Genomic DNA, 16,122 nt, shown 5'->3' on the forward strand with positions numbered 1-16,122 from the left:
GCTGTGAGCTAGACTGACGCCACAGCACTCACTCTAGCCCGGGCTTGTATTTACTTAGTGTCTATGGCATGGCTTTTGAGGGTACACTTATACCAAAAAAATAATTTAATAGACACAACTATTAACATTTCCCCAATTAGTGCATATATGTAAACATATACAGTCTCATAAAGGAACCCTTTTGTCTTTAAAAGATATACCTTTTGACCTCCTGGAGCTTCAACTGTGTGATGTTCTTTCAATTTCTGTTCTTGTTCCATTATGTCTTTCAAATGTTCATTTACCTTAAAATATAAAAGTATTAGTTTGAATTTATATTCAAATATAATGATAAAATATTACATATCTAAAATACCTATAGTCAGATCCCTGATGTCAAATTTCAATGCCACTCAAGTAAGTAAAATTTATTTTCACAACCAGACAAATATCGTTTACAAGTGCTTTATTTGATATTCTAGAATTAATTCATTAATTTATCAAATACTTGTTCAGCACCTACTATATGTCAGGAACTTACTGGAGTGCTAGAGAAAAAAAGTTACTCGATAATGTCAGTTTTAACACTTAGGAGGCAAAATAATACTATTTTAAGTAAACATTTTACAATTTATTTTGGAACTAGTAAATGAAAATCATTTATCTTAAAATTAATGTTTTTATTATCAATAGAAAACTCTGTGCATCAAGTTTGTAAGCTGTGAGTTCACAGACATGTCCGGCTCCACTCCAGACCTATAGAGTCAGATCCTACATTTTAATAGGTTCCCAGGTGCTAGAGTTTGAATGCTGTCCCCTCTGAAATTCATGTTGAAACTTAATCTCCAATGTGGCAGTATTGAGGTGGGGCCTTTAAGAGGTGACTGGGTGATGAGGGCAAACCCAGTTCGTGGATTAATGGGTTATCACTGCTGGCCTTATAAGAGGAAGAGAGACCTGAGCTAGCACGCTCAGCCTCCCTTGCCACGGGATGCCCTGCGCTGCCTCAGGACTCTGCAGAGTCCCCACCAGCAGGAAGGCCCTCACCAGATGTGGCCCCTTGATCTTGGACATCTCAACCTCCGTAACTATAAGAAATAAATTCTTTTTCTTTACAAATTACCCAATTTCAGGTACTCTGTTATAAGCAAAAGAAAACATACTAAAGCCCCAAGTGATTCTCATGTACATTAAAATGTGCAAAGAATGGAAACAGAGGACTAATGACCATGAAAAAAGGAAGACAGAGTCCCAGAGCAACAAGTATTGGGGAACTCACCTTTGACAGGAAGGAGGAAACTTCCTCCATTCTAACAGTGGGAAAAGGGGGGCAATGTGTGCTGACGCGGAAAGGTTTACACATTAGGTAGTACGAAAAGGAGACCATTCCCACCTAATGGCTTCCCATCTCTGGTCTCAAAAAAGAATGAGGCAAAGTAAGCTAACAGTAGTCAGCTGAGAGCAATAGGGAAAGAATTACAGAAGGTCTGAGGATTAGAGGAAAAAAGATGAAATAGTCATCCTGGACAGTGGAAAAGCAAACTTCTCAGGGACATACTTGTCAGACTGTCAGTGAATGGCTGAGTGTCCCTGTGAAGTTTATGCTTACAAATTTAAAATGAAACCAGCTTCTCTGTATAAATTTCTCCAGAAACATTTACCTCTATAGGTGTAGATCAGAGATAAGAAAGGTAACTGAGCTCAACCACCTGAGCCATTAGCAGATGAGTAACAAGGAGGGAGGAGGAGACAGAAGAACTGATGGTAACCGTAAAAATCTAAGTTCAAAAAAGGACAAATGTGAAGTCAAGTGATACTGTGAGAAGTTAATAGGCTCAATGGTTTGGAAGTCATGATGAAGTTGATAATTTTTAATAGTAGGGGATTTAGAGCAAGTGAGTTAGAAGAACAGGAGGAATTGTTTGAGAATGGGGAGTTTGCACTGGGAGGTCAAAGTTGCATAGTTTCTGAAAATGAATGGGCCTAGGATGTGACCATCATTCTCTATCGCTGAGGAGGAGTGGGGAGAAAAGATCACTAAAGAAGAAGAAATAAAGTAACTCCAGGGTCAGAGTATTAAATGGGCCTTCTACAGTCACACTGATATCATGGATAATGAAGATACCTGTGAGAGTGGTTTTTATATTTAGCTTCTTCTTAGGAGCTTCATACAAGCATTCAGGGAAGGATACCTGAAGACTTAACTTCTTTTAAGTTTGTTCAGTGCTTGCCCACATAGCAAGTTTAATTTTCTCTGGGCTGACAGTTATAAATGAAAGTGGACCAAGAGAAATTAACTACCTAAATTAGCAAACGGAGTGATAAATTGACAATTTAAGCATCTTTAAAGGAGAAATCACAGTCCCCCCAAAATTTCCAAGAACAGGAATCCACAATGAATATGATCTTGTGCAACTTAGTCAAGCAAACCAAAGAATTCTCAAATTGGAAATGTGAGAAAATTATTTCATTCTTGGATTCAAAGAAATATTTACTGAATACCCACTGTGTATAGTTCACTATTCTGAGTGTTCTGTTTGAATTTTGTAATAATCTCATATGAACCAGATTAATCATTACTAAATGTAATTATAGTGATTACTGAATATATACAAATCTATTTCCATCATTTTAAGGTTTTTAAAATAAAAAAATTTAAGTAAATTGTACAACTTCAGCTTGTACTTTGATTTAAAATAAAGAGTAATAAAGTGACAATGTATAATTTAGAATTCACATTTTCCAGTTATGAGGCTCATTTTTACTCAAGTGAGCATAATCCTACCTTATTTATCCAGTACATGACAGCATCCTCGATATCATAGGGCAGATCCGTGGCTTGAAAAAAAGCTGAATACTGTTGAGCACACGTAATTACTTTTTCTATGCTGACCATTTCTACAGTGTACGCCATCATTAGAGTATCGATCATGGCCAAATGGGCACTCTGAAAATATAAAATAAGAGTACTTTAAAAAAAATAGCTTAGAAACTGCTGTTCATATATTTTGAAATATTAATAACATCTCCTAACAAGTGGCAGTAAAATTAGTAACTATAGAAGACCGGCCATAGTAAGAAAAAATGCTAAAGATGAGCTAACTGAACCAAACTGATTTGTCATTCAAATTTATAGAGGATCCAGTTTAAGATGCTCATCATTTTCTATTCAGAGATGCTTTTTCCTGTTTTTGATAGTGTCATAATCATTTACACAGCAATACAATTTACAAACTTCAAAATCATTTATGATCTTTTTCATTCTTCAAATCCACATATTATAAAAGTTTTATAGATTCTACTCCTAAAATGTCTCTCAAATCTGTCCTCTTCCTCATTCTGATTGCCACAGTTCCAATTCAGACCATAAACATTTCTCACACCTGAACAAGGCAAAAAAAATTCTTTAATTGATTTTCCTCCTCCAACTTGTTCCTCATTTAATTCAGGACTTCTAGTCTTTCCTTTGGCTTTTTTTTTTTTTTTTTTTTTTTTTTTTTGAGACAGAGTCTCGCTCTGTTGCCCGGGCTAGAGTGAGTGCCGTGGCGTCAGTCTAGCTCATAGCAACCTCAAACTCCTGGGCTTAAGCGATCCTACTGCCTCAGCCTCCCGAGTAGCTGGGACTACAGGCATGCGCCACCATGCCCGGCTAATTTTTTGTATATATATATTTTAGTTGTCCATATAATTTCTTTCTATTTTTAGTAGAGACGGGGTTTCACTCTTGCTCAGGCTGGTCTTGAACTCCTGACCTCGAGCGATCCACCCGCCTCGGCCTCCCAGAGTGCTAGGATTACAGGTGTGAGCCACCACGCCTGGCCTCCTTTGGCTTTTTTTTCCCCCAAATATACAAACTGTTATATGGTGGTTCTTAAAAAAAATTCCAAATATTACCAAAGTATACAAAGTAGAAAGTGCCCCTCCCCCAGCAATATTTTCAATTTGGTGTGTATTCTTACAAAAAGATTAATGCACATCAAATAGGTACGCATTTATATTGTTTGGCATTACAAACAATGCTACAACACTGCATTTCTCCAGGGATAATTCTTAGTTTTGGGGCTACTGGATCTAAGAGCAACCACAAGTTTTGATACATAACCACTAATCTGCTTTCTAGAAAGGTTATACTGACTTCATCTCCCACCAAGAATGTTAGGCAGCATGCCCGTTTCTCCACGTTTTTGCCAACATTAGATATTCACTTTATCTGTATCAGTATGAAAAGTTAAAAGACCCCACTCTTGTTTAACTTGCAGTTCTCTGATTATTACTGAGGCTAAGTATCTTTATAATGTGCCATAACAACCATCTGTATTTTCTTCTTTGGAAAACTGCCTGCTCATATCTTTTGCCTATTCTTCCCTTTGGGATGTTTGCCTTTCTTAATTGATTTGTAAGAGCTAATGAGCTATATTAGGTACATTAGCCCACTGTCATTCAGGTAGCAAATATTTTTTCCTAGTTTGTCTTCGGACTTTCAACTTTACTGTGTCTTTTGCTGCAGACTTTTAAATATTTCTTTGGCAAAATCTGTCCATCTCAATGTTCTCCGTTATGGCTTTGGAGTTTATACCAGTTTACAAAGGTCTTGTCCACCCTAAGAATATAGAAATGCTGTCCTCTATTTTTTCTATTACTTTAAATACATCTGGAATTTATTTTTGAACATGTTATAAACTAGGGACTAGAGGCTTTTTCCAAATCAGCGATTGCATTGCATCTTTCTCTCCTAAAGTGTACCTCATGTTCTACATAAAGTCTGAACTCCTTACTTAACAGAGGTAAAGCTCTATCTTACTAGCTGGTTTGTACTTACCAGACTAGCCTTATAACCTACCATTTCCTTCTCCAATCTATACTCCTTTCACAACAGCCACATAAGACTGCTGCTCCTCAAATCTGCTGCCCATTTTCAGGTTTCTGTGCCCTGGCTTGTTACTGCTGTCCGTACTATATAGACCAAGTCATGCCATTGGTTTGAATGTTACCCTCATTGTGAAGCTTCTTCCAGTTCTCTTTCCAATCAGAATGACTCACTCTTCCTTTGAACAAGTACATGTTCTTATAGAATGCAGTTCATGCTTGCATTCAATTCTAAATTAATTATCTAAAATAGGGCATAGGCACTGGTATGTTTAAACAGCTCCGCACCCTATCACTTCTTGGCCTTTTGGCTAACATCAAGTCCAAACAGCTCCCCGGATGATACTACTGAGCAGCCAGAGTTGAAAACCACCGATTTATCTCACCAGTGTATAGTCACCTGCATACACCTCTATTTCTCTATGTGGACAGTAAGGCTCTTCAGGGCAAAGACATTATCTTAGTTATCTTCCTGTTCCCTACATCTAACATGGTACCTGGCAACTGGCAGGGGTAGTGGGTCCGGTCTCTAGAAAACTTAGCAGTATTTATAGCAAGGTAGATGCTTTGTCTGAAGCAAAATGCTTAATTTTGGCAATCATAAATCATCATCATAATCAATGGTGACTCCTACTTATTAAGTCTAACTTATGTGCCAGATACTGTCCTAAGTGCTTTATTAATGAACTTTCATTTCAAATATTTTTTGAAATAATGTTAGAGATAATAGATAAAATAAACCTCCTATGATCCTCAGAACTCTCTGAAGAAAGTATCTTTTACATTTTATATGTAAGGAAACTGAAGTTCAGACAATCAAGTCATTTATCCAAACTTACGTGCTCTTTCTCCTGTATCAGGTGGTTGGGCAGGAGTTAAATCATTTAGTTCAAAGGGAAAAAATATGTTTTGGAAATGATAGAGACAGAATATGCAAGAAAAAAATAAGCATCAGTATTTCAAATTAAAATGATATTGTCATATTCTACCTCCTCTAAGAAGTCTTTTCCAGACTGGTACTGTCCAGATAACCCAGTTCTTCCTTCAGACTCAAACTGTCATATCCTTTCACTCGAGTCATTTATCTTTATATATCCTCTGTAATACCCCTAAAAAAGCAGGAATCCTGTCTTTTCACACCTTTGTTCTTAGACAGTGTTTTATGGGTGAAAGCTCTTAAGTAAGTTAGTATTTAATAGCATTAAAAGGCATAACACTTTGGGACAAAAATGTGGGAAAACATTTCAAGAGCCATAAAACCATTCATGTACTCTTAAGACTTCTTCTCTTGGCAATTTGTTCTACAGGTATATGATAGAGGAGAATAGAGATATATGAATGAAAATAATCATTATAGTACTATACAGCAAAAAAGAAACCATGTAAATATCCACCCATAATGAGTAATTTGATATATTAAACTATTTATTGATAGGAGAAATGTGTACAATATAAAATTGGGTGGAAAAATCCAGATACCGTACTGTATTAAAGATATATATATATATATATATATATATATTTTTTATATGCCATGGTCTGTGGCCTGTGGCCTGCCAGGAACTGGGCCGCACAGCAGGAGGTGAGTGGTGGGCCAGCAAGTGTGCAAAGCCCCACCTGCACCCACAGCCACTCCCCATGGCTGGCATCAGCGCCCGGGCCCCGCTTCCCTCCACACACCCCGCCGTCAGATCAGCAGCGGGAGCCCCACTGCAGACTGTGGCACTGTGCACGCAAGGGATCCAGGCTGCGTGCTCCTCCTGAGAGTCCAACGCCTCATGATCCGAGATGGAGCTGAGTGTCGAGCGTCATCCCTCACTTCTCCCCCTTCCCCCAAGGCCCCGTCACCATCCACGGAAAAACTGTCTTGCACGAAACCAGTCTTGGTGTGAAAAAGGTTGGGGACCGCTGTTTATATGTATATGAGAAACAGGAAGGGAACAGAACAGAAACAGGAAAAATAGAACACCATACTATAATAATGTTTAATATTCTCTCTCTCCCTCTCTCTACAGGCAGGTGCCTGTAGGCCCAGCTGCTCGGGAGGCTGAGGAAGGAGGATCGCTTGAGCCCAGGAGTTTGAGGTTGCTATAGCTAGGCTGACACCATGGCACTCTAACGCTGTGACAGAGCTAGACTGTGTCTCCAAAAAAAAAAAAAAAAAATCTTATCACCAGTCATTAGATGTCACACAATGTGGTCCCTACCTACCTCTTGGATCTTAGACAGGTTCATCTAACCAATTTGCTAGACCTGTGCTATGTTTTCTGTTCCTAAATTATGACAAGACTATTCCTGCCTAGGAATTTTGCACTTGCTGGTTCCTCTGACTGAATGGCTCTGCCCTCACTTCTTGGCATGCCTAGCTTGTTTCTTTTTTCTAGTCCCATCCAAAATACCGTTTCCTCAGAAAGATCTTCCCTAAAGATTGTGCCTGCCTCCCACCCTAATTATTCTCCAACAAATCATGCTTTTTTTTCATGGCAGTTACCACTATCTCATGCTGATTCACTCATGTTCTCTTCTGTCTACTGTGTTGTACACTCTTCGCACTCATCTCACTCCAGAAAGCATACATGATGCAAAGTGTCCTTGTTTAGCTTACCCAGAGCCTAACACAGAGCAGGGCAAAATAAAGGAATGAGTATTAAAACCACAAAGAAACCAGCTCCCAACAGACTTACTCGTACTGAACCATTTTGTCTCTTCCTGCCTTGCACTTGCCAGTGATCCTTGACCTCGCTTTGTCTCCCGCTAATAGCTTTAGCCCCGTCTTCTCAAGCCTTCTATCTGATATCACTCCCTTAACATTTGGCTTCACTTGTCAATTACAATTCACACTCACCTCTAGGATCGTATCTCTTCTGACCAGTTTCATTTAGACATCCCACTTGATTTAGCCCCGGACACTACATCCCAAGATAGATCCTCCAGGTCTAAAGCTCCGAAGCACGGAGGCAACACAGAGGACAGACTCAGGAGGCTCTGGAGTCCACCTGCCTAGGGCAAAGCTTGGCTCTACCAATGATCTTCCCTGTGACTCAGGACTGTAAATTTAGTATCTCTGTACCTTATTTTCCTCATTTATAAAATAGTACTACAGACCTCACAGAATTGTTAGGGATTAAATAAATGAATCAATGAATGTAAATGGCATGGGACAGTGCTGCACTTAAATTCTATAAATATCACCTGTTACCTAAAACACAACCACTCTGACCATGAATCAGTAACTAGGACCAGACTTGCCTTCCTGCCATAAACAACTCAAAAACAGGACAAAACATATAAAACAACTATTTTCAGACACTGGACCATAGACAACACAGGGATGTGATCCCTGAGAGAAAGGAAACAAGTGAGGGCCCTAGAGCCACCTCACCTTTCTGACTAACGGCACTGTATGGAATACTGAAAGGGAGAGGGTTCCTGCAAATCATATTGGGTAGAAAAAATAATAATAATAAATAAAATTGGCTGGGCGTGGTGGCTCACGCCTGTAATCCTAACACTCTGGGAGGCCGAGGCGGGTGGATCGCTCGAGGTCAGGAGTTCGAGACCAGCCTGAGCAAGAGCGAGACCCCCGTCTCTACTAAAAATAGAAAGACATTATACAGACAACTAAAAATCTATATAGAAAAAATTAGCCGGGCATAGTGGCACATGCCTGTAGTCCCAGCTACTCGGGAGGCTGAGGCAGTAGGATCGCTTAAGCCGAGGAGTCTGAGGTTGCTGTGAGCTAAAGCTGATGCCACGGCACTCACTCTAGCCTGGGCAACAAAGTGAGACTCTGTCTCAACAAAAAAATAAATAAATAAATAAATAAATAAATAAAATTTACAAAAGAAAGGGAGTAGGAACCCTCTGCATGGCTATCTCACTAAATTAAAGAGACAGGACTGGAATTTGGTGAAGCAGCTGAAACTTGTGGGGCAGAGTACCAGAGAGGAGGAGGCTATGCAGGACGGCTATTCTGCCGTCCACACTGGCAGAATACAAACCTGCACAAGAAAAAGGTGAGACTCCATAAACCTGGGCCAAAACAACTATCAGGGAAAGGACAACTAAAAGGAGCTATAGGAGGAGTAATTCCCACAGTTTCCTTGGGCTCAACCAAGAAGAAGAGAAAGATCACACTGAATATCCAGGGTATCTAGTAGAAACTACGGAAGGGTCATACCTTAGTAGTAGGCTTGAAATAGCCCTAGAGTGAAGATTATTCTAGACTCACACTAACAAAGCTAAAAAACAAGTCCCAAAAGGATTAAGCTCAAGCTGATTTGCAAGTGCTATGATCTGAATGTGTCCCCCTGAAATACATATGTTGGAAACCTAACCCCCAAGATCATGGTATCAGGAGGTAGGTCCTTTTGAAGGTGATTAGATCACGAGGGCAGTTGGGACTAGTGCCCTTAAAAAAGAGGGCCCAGAGAGCTATCATGCCCCTTCTACCACGTGGGGACACAGCCAAAGGCACCAGTTATGAGAAAGCAGGCCCTCACTGGGCAACAAATCTGCTGGCACCTTGATCTTGAATTTCTCAGCTTCCAGACCTCTGAGAAATAAATTTCTGTTGCTTATATGCTATCCAGACTATGGTAATTTGCTTTAGTAAACCAAACGGACTAAAAGAGCAAGTAACTTAAGTGCCAACAAAAGGAAAATTCAAAACTTTTTTATAACGTTTTGTTTTAAAATAATTATAGGTTGAAGAAAAATTTCACAAAATTCAAAACTTTTTAAAGGAGGAAAAAAATTCAGACACTCAAAAGTATGACAGTTACAGTGTCTAGCATTAAACAGAAAATTACTAGACACAAGCAGAAAAATGTCTCTTAATTAGGAGAGGAATCAAAAATGATGGAGATGATGGAATTACCACACAAAGACTTCTACTGTTTGAGTATTTGTCCTCTCCAAAACTTATATTGATTATTACCAAGGACATGTGCAGAAAAAAAACAAAAAAAGAATTAAGGAAAAAAGAAAAAAAAAAAAAAACTGTGTTGCAACTTAATTCCTAAAGTGGCAGTATTGAGAGGTGGGGCCTTTAGGAAGTGACTGCATCACAAGGGCTCTGCCCTCATGAATGGATTAATCCATTCATGGATTAATGAATTAATGGGTTATTATGGGAGTGGAACTGGTGGCTTTAGAAGATGGATTAACGGAATATTATGGGAGTGGAACCGGTGGCTTTATAAGAAGAGGAAGCTAACACATTAGCACACTCAGTTATATACCCTGTGCCACCCTGGGACTCTTCAGTCCCCACAAGCAAGAAGGCTCTCCCAAGATGTGGCCCCTCAACCTTGGATTTCTCAGCCTCCAAAGCTGTAAGAAATGAATTCCTTTTCTTTATAAATTACTTAGCTTCAAGTATTCTGTTATAAGCAGCAGAAAATAGACTAAGACAAGTACTTTAAACCAATATGATAAAATATGAACATACTGAGAGAAATGTAAGTGATAAAAACGAGAAACAAATGGAATTCCTAGAGCTTAAAAATGGACTATCAGAAATGAAAGATTCACTGGATGAGCTTAACAGTAGTTGAGGCACAGAAGTGAACTTGAAGACATGGGAAGAAAAGCTACATAACCAAAGCACAAAAAGAAGAAAGCCTGAAAAGAAAAAATGAACAGAGCCTCAACAACCTGTGAGAAGCAGTAAGCAGTTATGTAAATGTAGTCCAAAAAAAGTGGTGGTAGGGGGATAATAGTCAAAGAACTAAAGGCTGGAATTTTTCTAAATTTGATGAAAACTACACACTCATAGATCTGAGGACTTCAAAAAAATTCCAAACAGGATAAAGAAAGCTCCACTAAGGCACATCATAACCAAATTCCTGAAAAATAATAAGAAAGAAAGAAATCTTAAAAGCAACTAAAGAAAATCAAATCACACATTACATACAGAAGAACACTGATAAGAATAACATCTGACTTCTCTCAGAAATAATGCAAGCCAGGAGACACAGAATGCATCTGGGAAAGGAGGGGAGGGGAGGGGGAGAAAAAAGAAAAGAGCTGTCAACATAGAATTGTATATCCAGCAAAAATATCCACTGAAAATGGAGATAAAATAAAGATATCTTTAGATCAACAAACACTGAGAAAAGTTGTTACCAGCAAATGTGCACTACAAAAAATGTAAAAGGAGGAGAACTTCAATTGCTACATGTAAGGAGTGTAGACATCACCACTCTGTCCAAACAATAGTTGTCTCGATGTTGACGGATGCTGACTGATCAGGGTGGTGGTTGCTGAAGGTTGGGGTAGCTGTGGCAATTTCTTAAAATAAGACAACAACAAAGTTTGCCATACCAATCGACTCTTCTTTTCACCAAAAATTTCTTTGTAACGTGGTGCTGTTTGACAGCATTTTACCCACAGTAGAACTTTCAAAATTGGAGTCAATCTTTTCAAACCTTGCCACTCTTTATCAACTAAATTTCTGTAATATTCTGTTGTCATTTCAATAATATTCATAACATCTTCACTAGTAGTAGAGTTCTTCTCAAGAAACCACTCTGCTCATCCTTAAGAAGCAACTCCTCATCCATTCAAGTTGTCGAGACTGTGTAGTACTGACCCTAGAGACATCTAAATCAGTGCAACAGACACAGGTATCACAGTAAGTCAATGGGGAAAGAACAGTCTTCTATAAATGGTGCTGGAATAATCAGATATCCTCATTAAAAATAAAAAAGAGAATAAAGTGAACCTTGACCTCACTATACAAAAAAATTGATCCAAAATGAATCATGGACCTGAATGTAAAAACTAAAACTATAAATTTCTAGAAGAACACATAGGAAAATAAAAATCTTCACAACCATGATATAGGCAAAGAAAGATTTCTTGGGACATAAAAACACTAACTACAAAAGAAAAAAATTGGCTGTTCCTTATTGGACCAGTCCGTTCTCTACCATCTTTGAAAGTGTACTAAAAAATAAAAGAAAAAAATTATAAATTGGTCTTTATCAAAATTTAAAATTCCTTGAAAGATACCATTAATAAAATGAAAAGGTAAACCACAGACTAGGAGAGAATATTTGCAATGCATGTATTTGACAAAGACTTGTATAATATGTATATAAAGAACTCCTACAGTAATAAGAGAAAAAAAAAAACAAGAGAAAGAGTTGAACAGACATTTCACTAAAGAAGATGTATGAATGACCGATAAACACAAGAAAACACTAAATTACATTAGTCATCAGGGAAATGCAAATTAAAACCACAAGGAGATACTAACTCACACTAGGTTGGCTAAAATTAAAAAGAATGACAATACTAAAAGTGTTAGCAAGGGTATATCGCAACTGGAACGCTTACACATTGCCGGTGGTGAGATAAAAAATACAACCACTTTAGAAAATTACTTGACAGCTTCTTAAAAGGTAAACATACACTTACTTATGGCCCACCAATTCAAAACCTAGGTATTTACTCGAGAGAAATGAAAATACATGTCTACACAAAGATGTTCACAAAGGTTCATATCTGCTTTGTTTATAATACGCCAAAAACTGGAAACAACATCAACATCCATCAAATAGGTGAAGGAATAAACAAACAAATTATGGTATTCATAGAATAGAATACTACTTGGCACTGAAAAGGAATAAACTACACGTAACAACATGGATGAATCTCAAAAACATGAGCAAAAGAATCCAGTAAAGAAGAGTTTATAGCCCTTTTTTTCCTGCTCCTTCCCCTTGCTCTCCCTTGGCTACGACAATGGGTCTGGTCGTCATCTGTGGTGTATGTATCACACTCTGTAAACCTGTATCTTGCTCTTGCTCTATAATCCTCTCTTTCTCTCCTCAGTAAACCTCATTTTCATGCTTGCAGAAAAAGAAGTTCACACGTTATGTTTTTATCTGTATAAAATTCTTGAACAGGCAAACTAATCAACAATGACAGAAATGAGATTAACAGGTACCTGAAGTGGAGGGAGGGCTGACTGAAAAAAGGCATTTTGGGGGTGATAATGTTCTATATCTTGATTGGAGTGGTATTTACATGAGTGTATTTGTCAAAACTGATCAAACTACTTTAAATGGGTATGTTTTATTTTATGTAAATAATGCCTTAATAGTCAATTTTGAAAAAGAGAGCTCGGACCTTAAGAAGTCAATTGATTTCACCAGGCCTTATCTTCTTCATCTGTTAAATGTGGGATAATACTTGATTTCTCACCACACGAGACATGAAACAGATGTATATCAAAGTGCTCTAAAAATTTCTCAGTAATATAAAGATCTATATTTTATTAACACATTTATATACTTATATGACTGAGATTAGCCTACAGAACAGTTTTATAATAAATAAAATCTAAAGATAATCTTCAAACTTCATCATAATTACTTATTTTATATTTTCCCCAAATAAATGTTATATTAATTAATACTTTAAGGAATTAAATTAGGAGACTTCTATGGTATCACCCTTCATGTACCTGGCCAACTAATAATGGAGTTACCAATGAACCAAAGACAGATGAGCTGGAAAAAAAACAATAACCATCAAGACCATAAAACATGGGCTTTATGAAAAACCCACTAAAGTAGATGATTATATCCAACAAATCAAGATTTAAGTAAAGAACGTATGTATTTTCCAAATGTCCTAACCGTAGTGACCTGGGCAAGATTTATTTTTACGATAGTTTATATATGGCAGCTCAGGCCTGTCCACCGCCACTCAACGTAATTGCTGCTACCTTGTGCCAACAACGTAAAATGATAGCTGTGTTCTTTCATTTGCTAACCAATGTGACCTTCCTGGTATATTTTAACCAGTCACATATGTTGTACTTCAAAGTATGTTGTGCTTTATAGCTTTCCAGATTTGAAAGTTTTCCAGACATAGTTGATCCTGAGCCAAAAACTGTGCGCTTCAAATCTCAAAATCTAAAACAAGTTACATAAAATTCACTGAAATATACTTTATCATACAAAAAATTACCATCAGCAAAAGCTCCAGCTAACACTCAAAAAATTCCCTGAAAAAAGTTTGTCAGCAAATTTCTTTCAGCTGGGTGTGTATAAAAAATGTGCCCAACAGCACTAGTTTTATCACAAGAAAAAAGAAACTGAATCACACAAGGTTTGCCTCTACCACCCAGTCAGGCTTCCTTTTCCAAGCACTGTGTATGAGAAAGAGAAAAAGGAAGGTCATGACATCCCCCTTGGTAACTAGCCATCCAGTTTACAGTTGAATAACAGCAGAGAGTTTCACGAAATTTAAACCTAAGTATCTATAGCAGATACTCAAACAGCACAGTAAGAAGAGTGAACACCTTTCTTCCAGCCTACGAAGTATCTAGAAGCCACCAATTTCCTTCCAGACCAATGCAAGCTGGCAAACAATTCCCAGACTAACATGCCCTAGAGGTAGAATTAAGAGATCAAAACTTTACCTAACTCACAGCCTCATGGCCTATACACATAGAGACTGGCCAGAGCCCAGAAAGCTATGGCTATAAGAAAAGTAGAGTTGTAGATCTAGGAGGTACAAGAGCTTCGGCTTACTAGACAGGAGTTGGAATACACGAACCGGTATGCTAGAATGGATGCTGTTCACCACAAAGCAGCTGTTTTCCTTGTCCCCAAATTAAGCAAAAAATGAACTCTCAGCATGACATAATTCCCAAGAAATGCTCCTACCCACAAAAAAACTATCAAATCTCCGCTCTATTAACTCTAAGATGCAGAAATACATAATGGGATCCAAAAGACTAACAAGTTTTTTTTTAACTCTTTCAGTTGGTAACACCTTACCAGCACTGATTTTTCAAATAGTTGACAAGTCAAGTACTACTCACATAAAACACTGCCTCCAATTTTGGTAGACCGTATCATATATAAATCCTTTAAAACACTAATTTGTAATGAATCATTAACCATTGACATTATTTAAACCTAAATTCTAGTTGTACATATTAACAATTGAATAAGTAATGCTAATATTTATCAATAATAGTGCTGTAGGAAAGACTAAAAAAATTAGTTTTCCTTGCATTTTCAGTCTTGCTCTAATAATATTCTTATATTCTTTTAGTTACATAGAAACTAATGGTATGGCATAAACTCTATTAATGGGAAGGAAAGGCTTATTATAGACAGATGCTACCAATGCATAGTATTACAACTGATAAAATGTCAAAATATCCAAAGAATTTCTGAACTTGTCTGCCTTATTTAAAATTAAAAAAAAAATTTTTTTATTTCAAAATTACATAAAATGAGCTAACTCCTAATATATAATGTTCTATAGTTATTAAACAGATTGTTAAAATATTTTCCCCATCTAAGATACAAAATAGAAAAAAAGTCAGAGGAAAATAGGTATTACATAGAACAAGAAGATTCTGATACTACTGATAGTTATTCAGTTCTTTATATCCTATACCTTTGACTGTTCTCCATGGTATTTTCTGTGCATTACTTAAGTATTTGTGCTTCTAACAGCTCTATCGCTTTCTCTTTTTCACTTTAAAACATGCCCTCCCTGAGCATCCCAACTTCCATGGCTTCAACTAACCATTACTATTCAGCTGATTCCCAAATCTCTATCTCCAGCCCACATCTCACTGGGTATCTCTTCCTGGGTGTTCGGAAGGCATCTTAAATTTAAACCTGTCCCAAACTGAATTTATTATCTATGCACTATACCATGGCCGTTTCCCCCACTCCAATTCCCTCCTCTTCTCTTTTTCCTATTTCAATAAAAGTTACTATAATATTAATATATATCCCGTATGCCTAGTCAGGTTACAGAGTCTATTTTTATCTTTTAAAAATGGAACTCTGATCATGTCATTGTTGTGATTAAAAACCTTTTGGTATGGGGAGGTCCCAAACATCCACCAACAAGGGACTGGCCAAATAAACTGTAGTATTTTCATATCACAGAATATTGCACAGCCTTCAAAACTGATGGTGTGGATCTATGTCCATTAATATGGAAAGATGATTATGAAGCTTTCCCAGGCACCCTCCTCACCCTTAACTCCATGGTTTCCCATGGCTCCTCCAGCCCTGACTCCACCTCATGTCTCTCTACCTAATTTACCAATTTGCTAACAAACAGGTCACCAGCTACTCTCTGGATTTTATTGGCTCTTGCACAAAAGGCTTTAAGCAAATGCAAATTAAAATTCTGAATTAACTTATATAATTAAAAGACTTCCAGATCAACCAATGCAACTATGTAATGAACAACCTAAAATCTACTGAAACTGGATTTAGTTTCCAA

At 37.5% G+C, this 16,122-nt stretch overlaps 1 protein-coding gene and 1 long non-coding RNA gene across 6 annotated transcripts in view; one reads left to right on the forward strand and one right to left on the reverse strand.

Annotated features, from left to right (window-relative positions):
- Window positions 1-8,013, forward strand: part of LOC138375776 (uncharacterized) — a 71,290-nt gene extending 63,277 nt beyond the window's left edge. For both annotated transcript variants that reach the window (XR_011231556.1, XR_011231555.1), the window contains one exon: window positions 6,861-8,013. This is a non-coding gene — a long non-coding RNA (uncharacterized lncRNA). The remainder of the gene's footprint in view (window positions 1-6,860) is intronic.
- Window positions 1-16,122, reverse strand: part of CAMSAP2 (calmodulin regulated spectrin associated protein family member 2) — a 77,681-nt gene that overhangs the window by 34,873 nt on the left and 26,686 nt on the right. For all 4 annotated transcript variants that reach the window (XM_069459585.1, XM_069459583.1, XM_069459584.1 and 1 more), the window contains exons 3-4: window positions 2,765-2,926; window positions 201-284 (exon numbers count right to left, since the gene is read on the reverse strand). In XM_069459585.1, the coding sequence (XP_069315686.1) occupies window positions 201-284; window positions 2,765-2,926 (246 nt within the window). The remainder of the gene's footprint in view (window positions 1-200; window positions 285-2,764; window positions 2,927-16,122) is intronic.

This window comes from Eulemur rufifrons, chromosome 27 (assembly GCF_041146395.1).
Source record: "Eulemur rufifrons isolate Redbay chromosome 27, OSU_ERuf_1, whole genome shotgun sequence".
Classification (NCBI taxonomy): domain Eukaryota; kingdom Metazoa; phylum Chordata; class Mammalia; order Primates; family Lemuridae; genus Eulemur; species Eulemur rufifrons.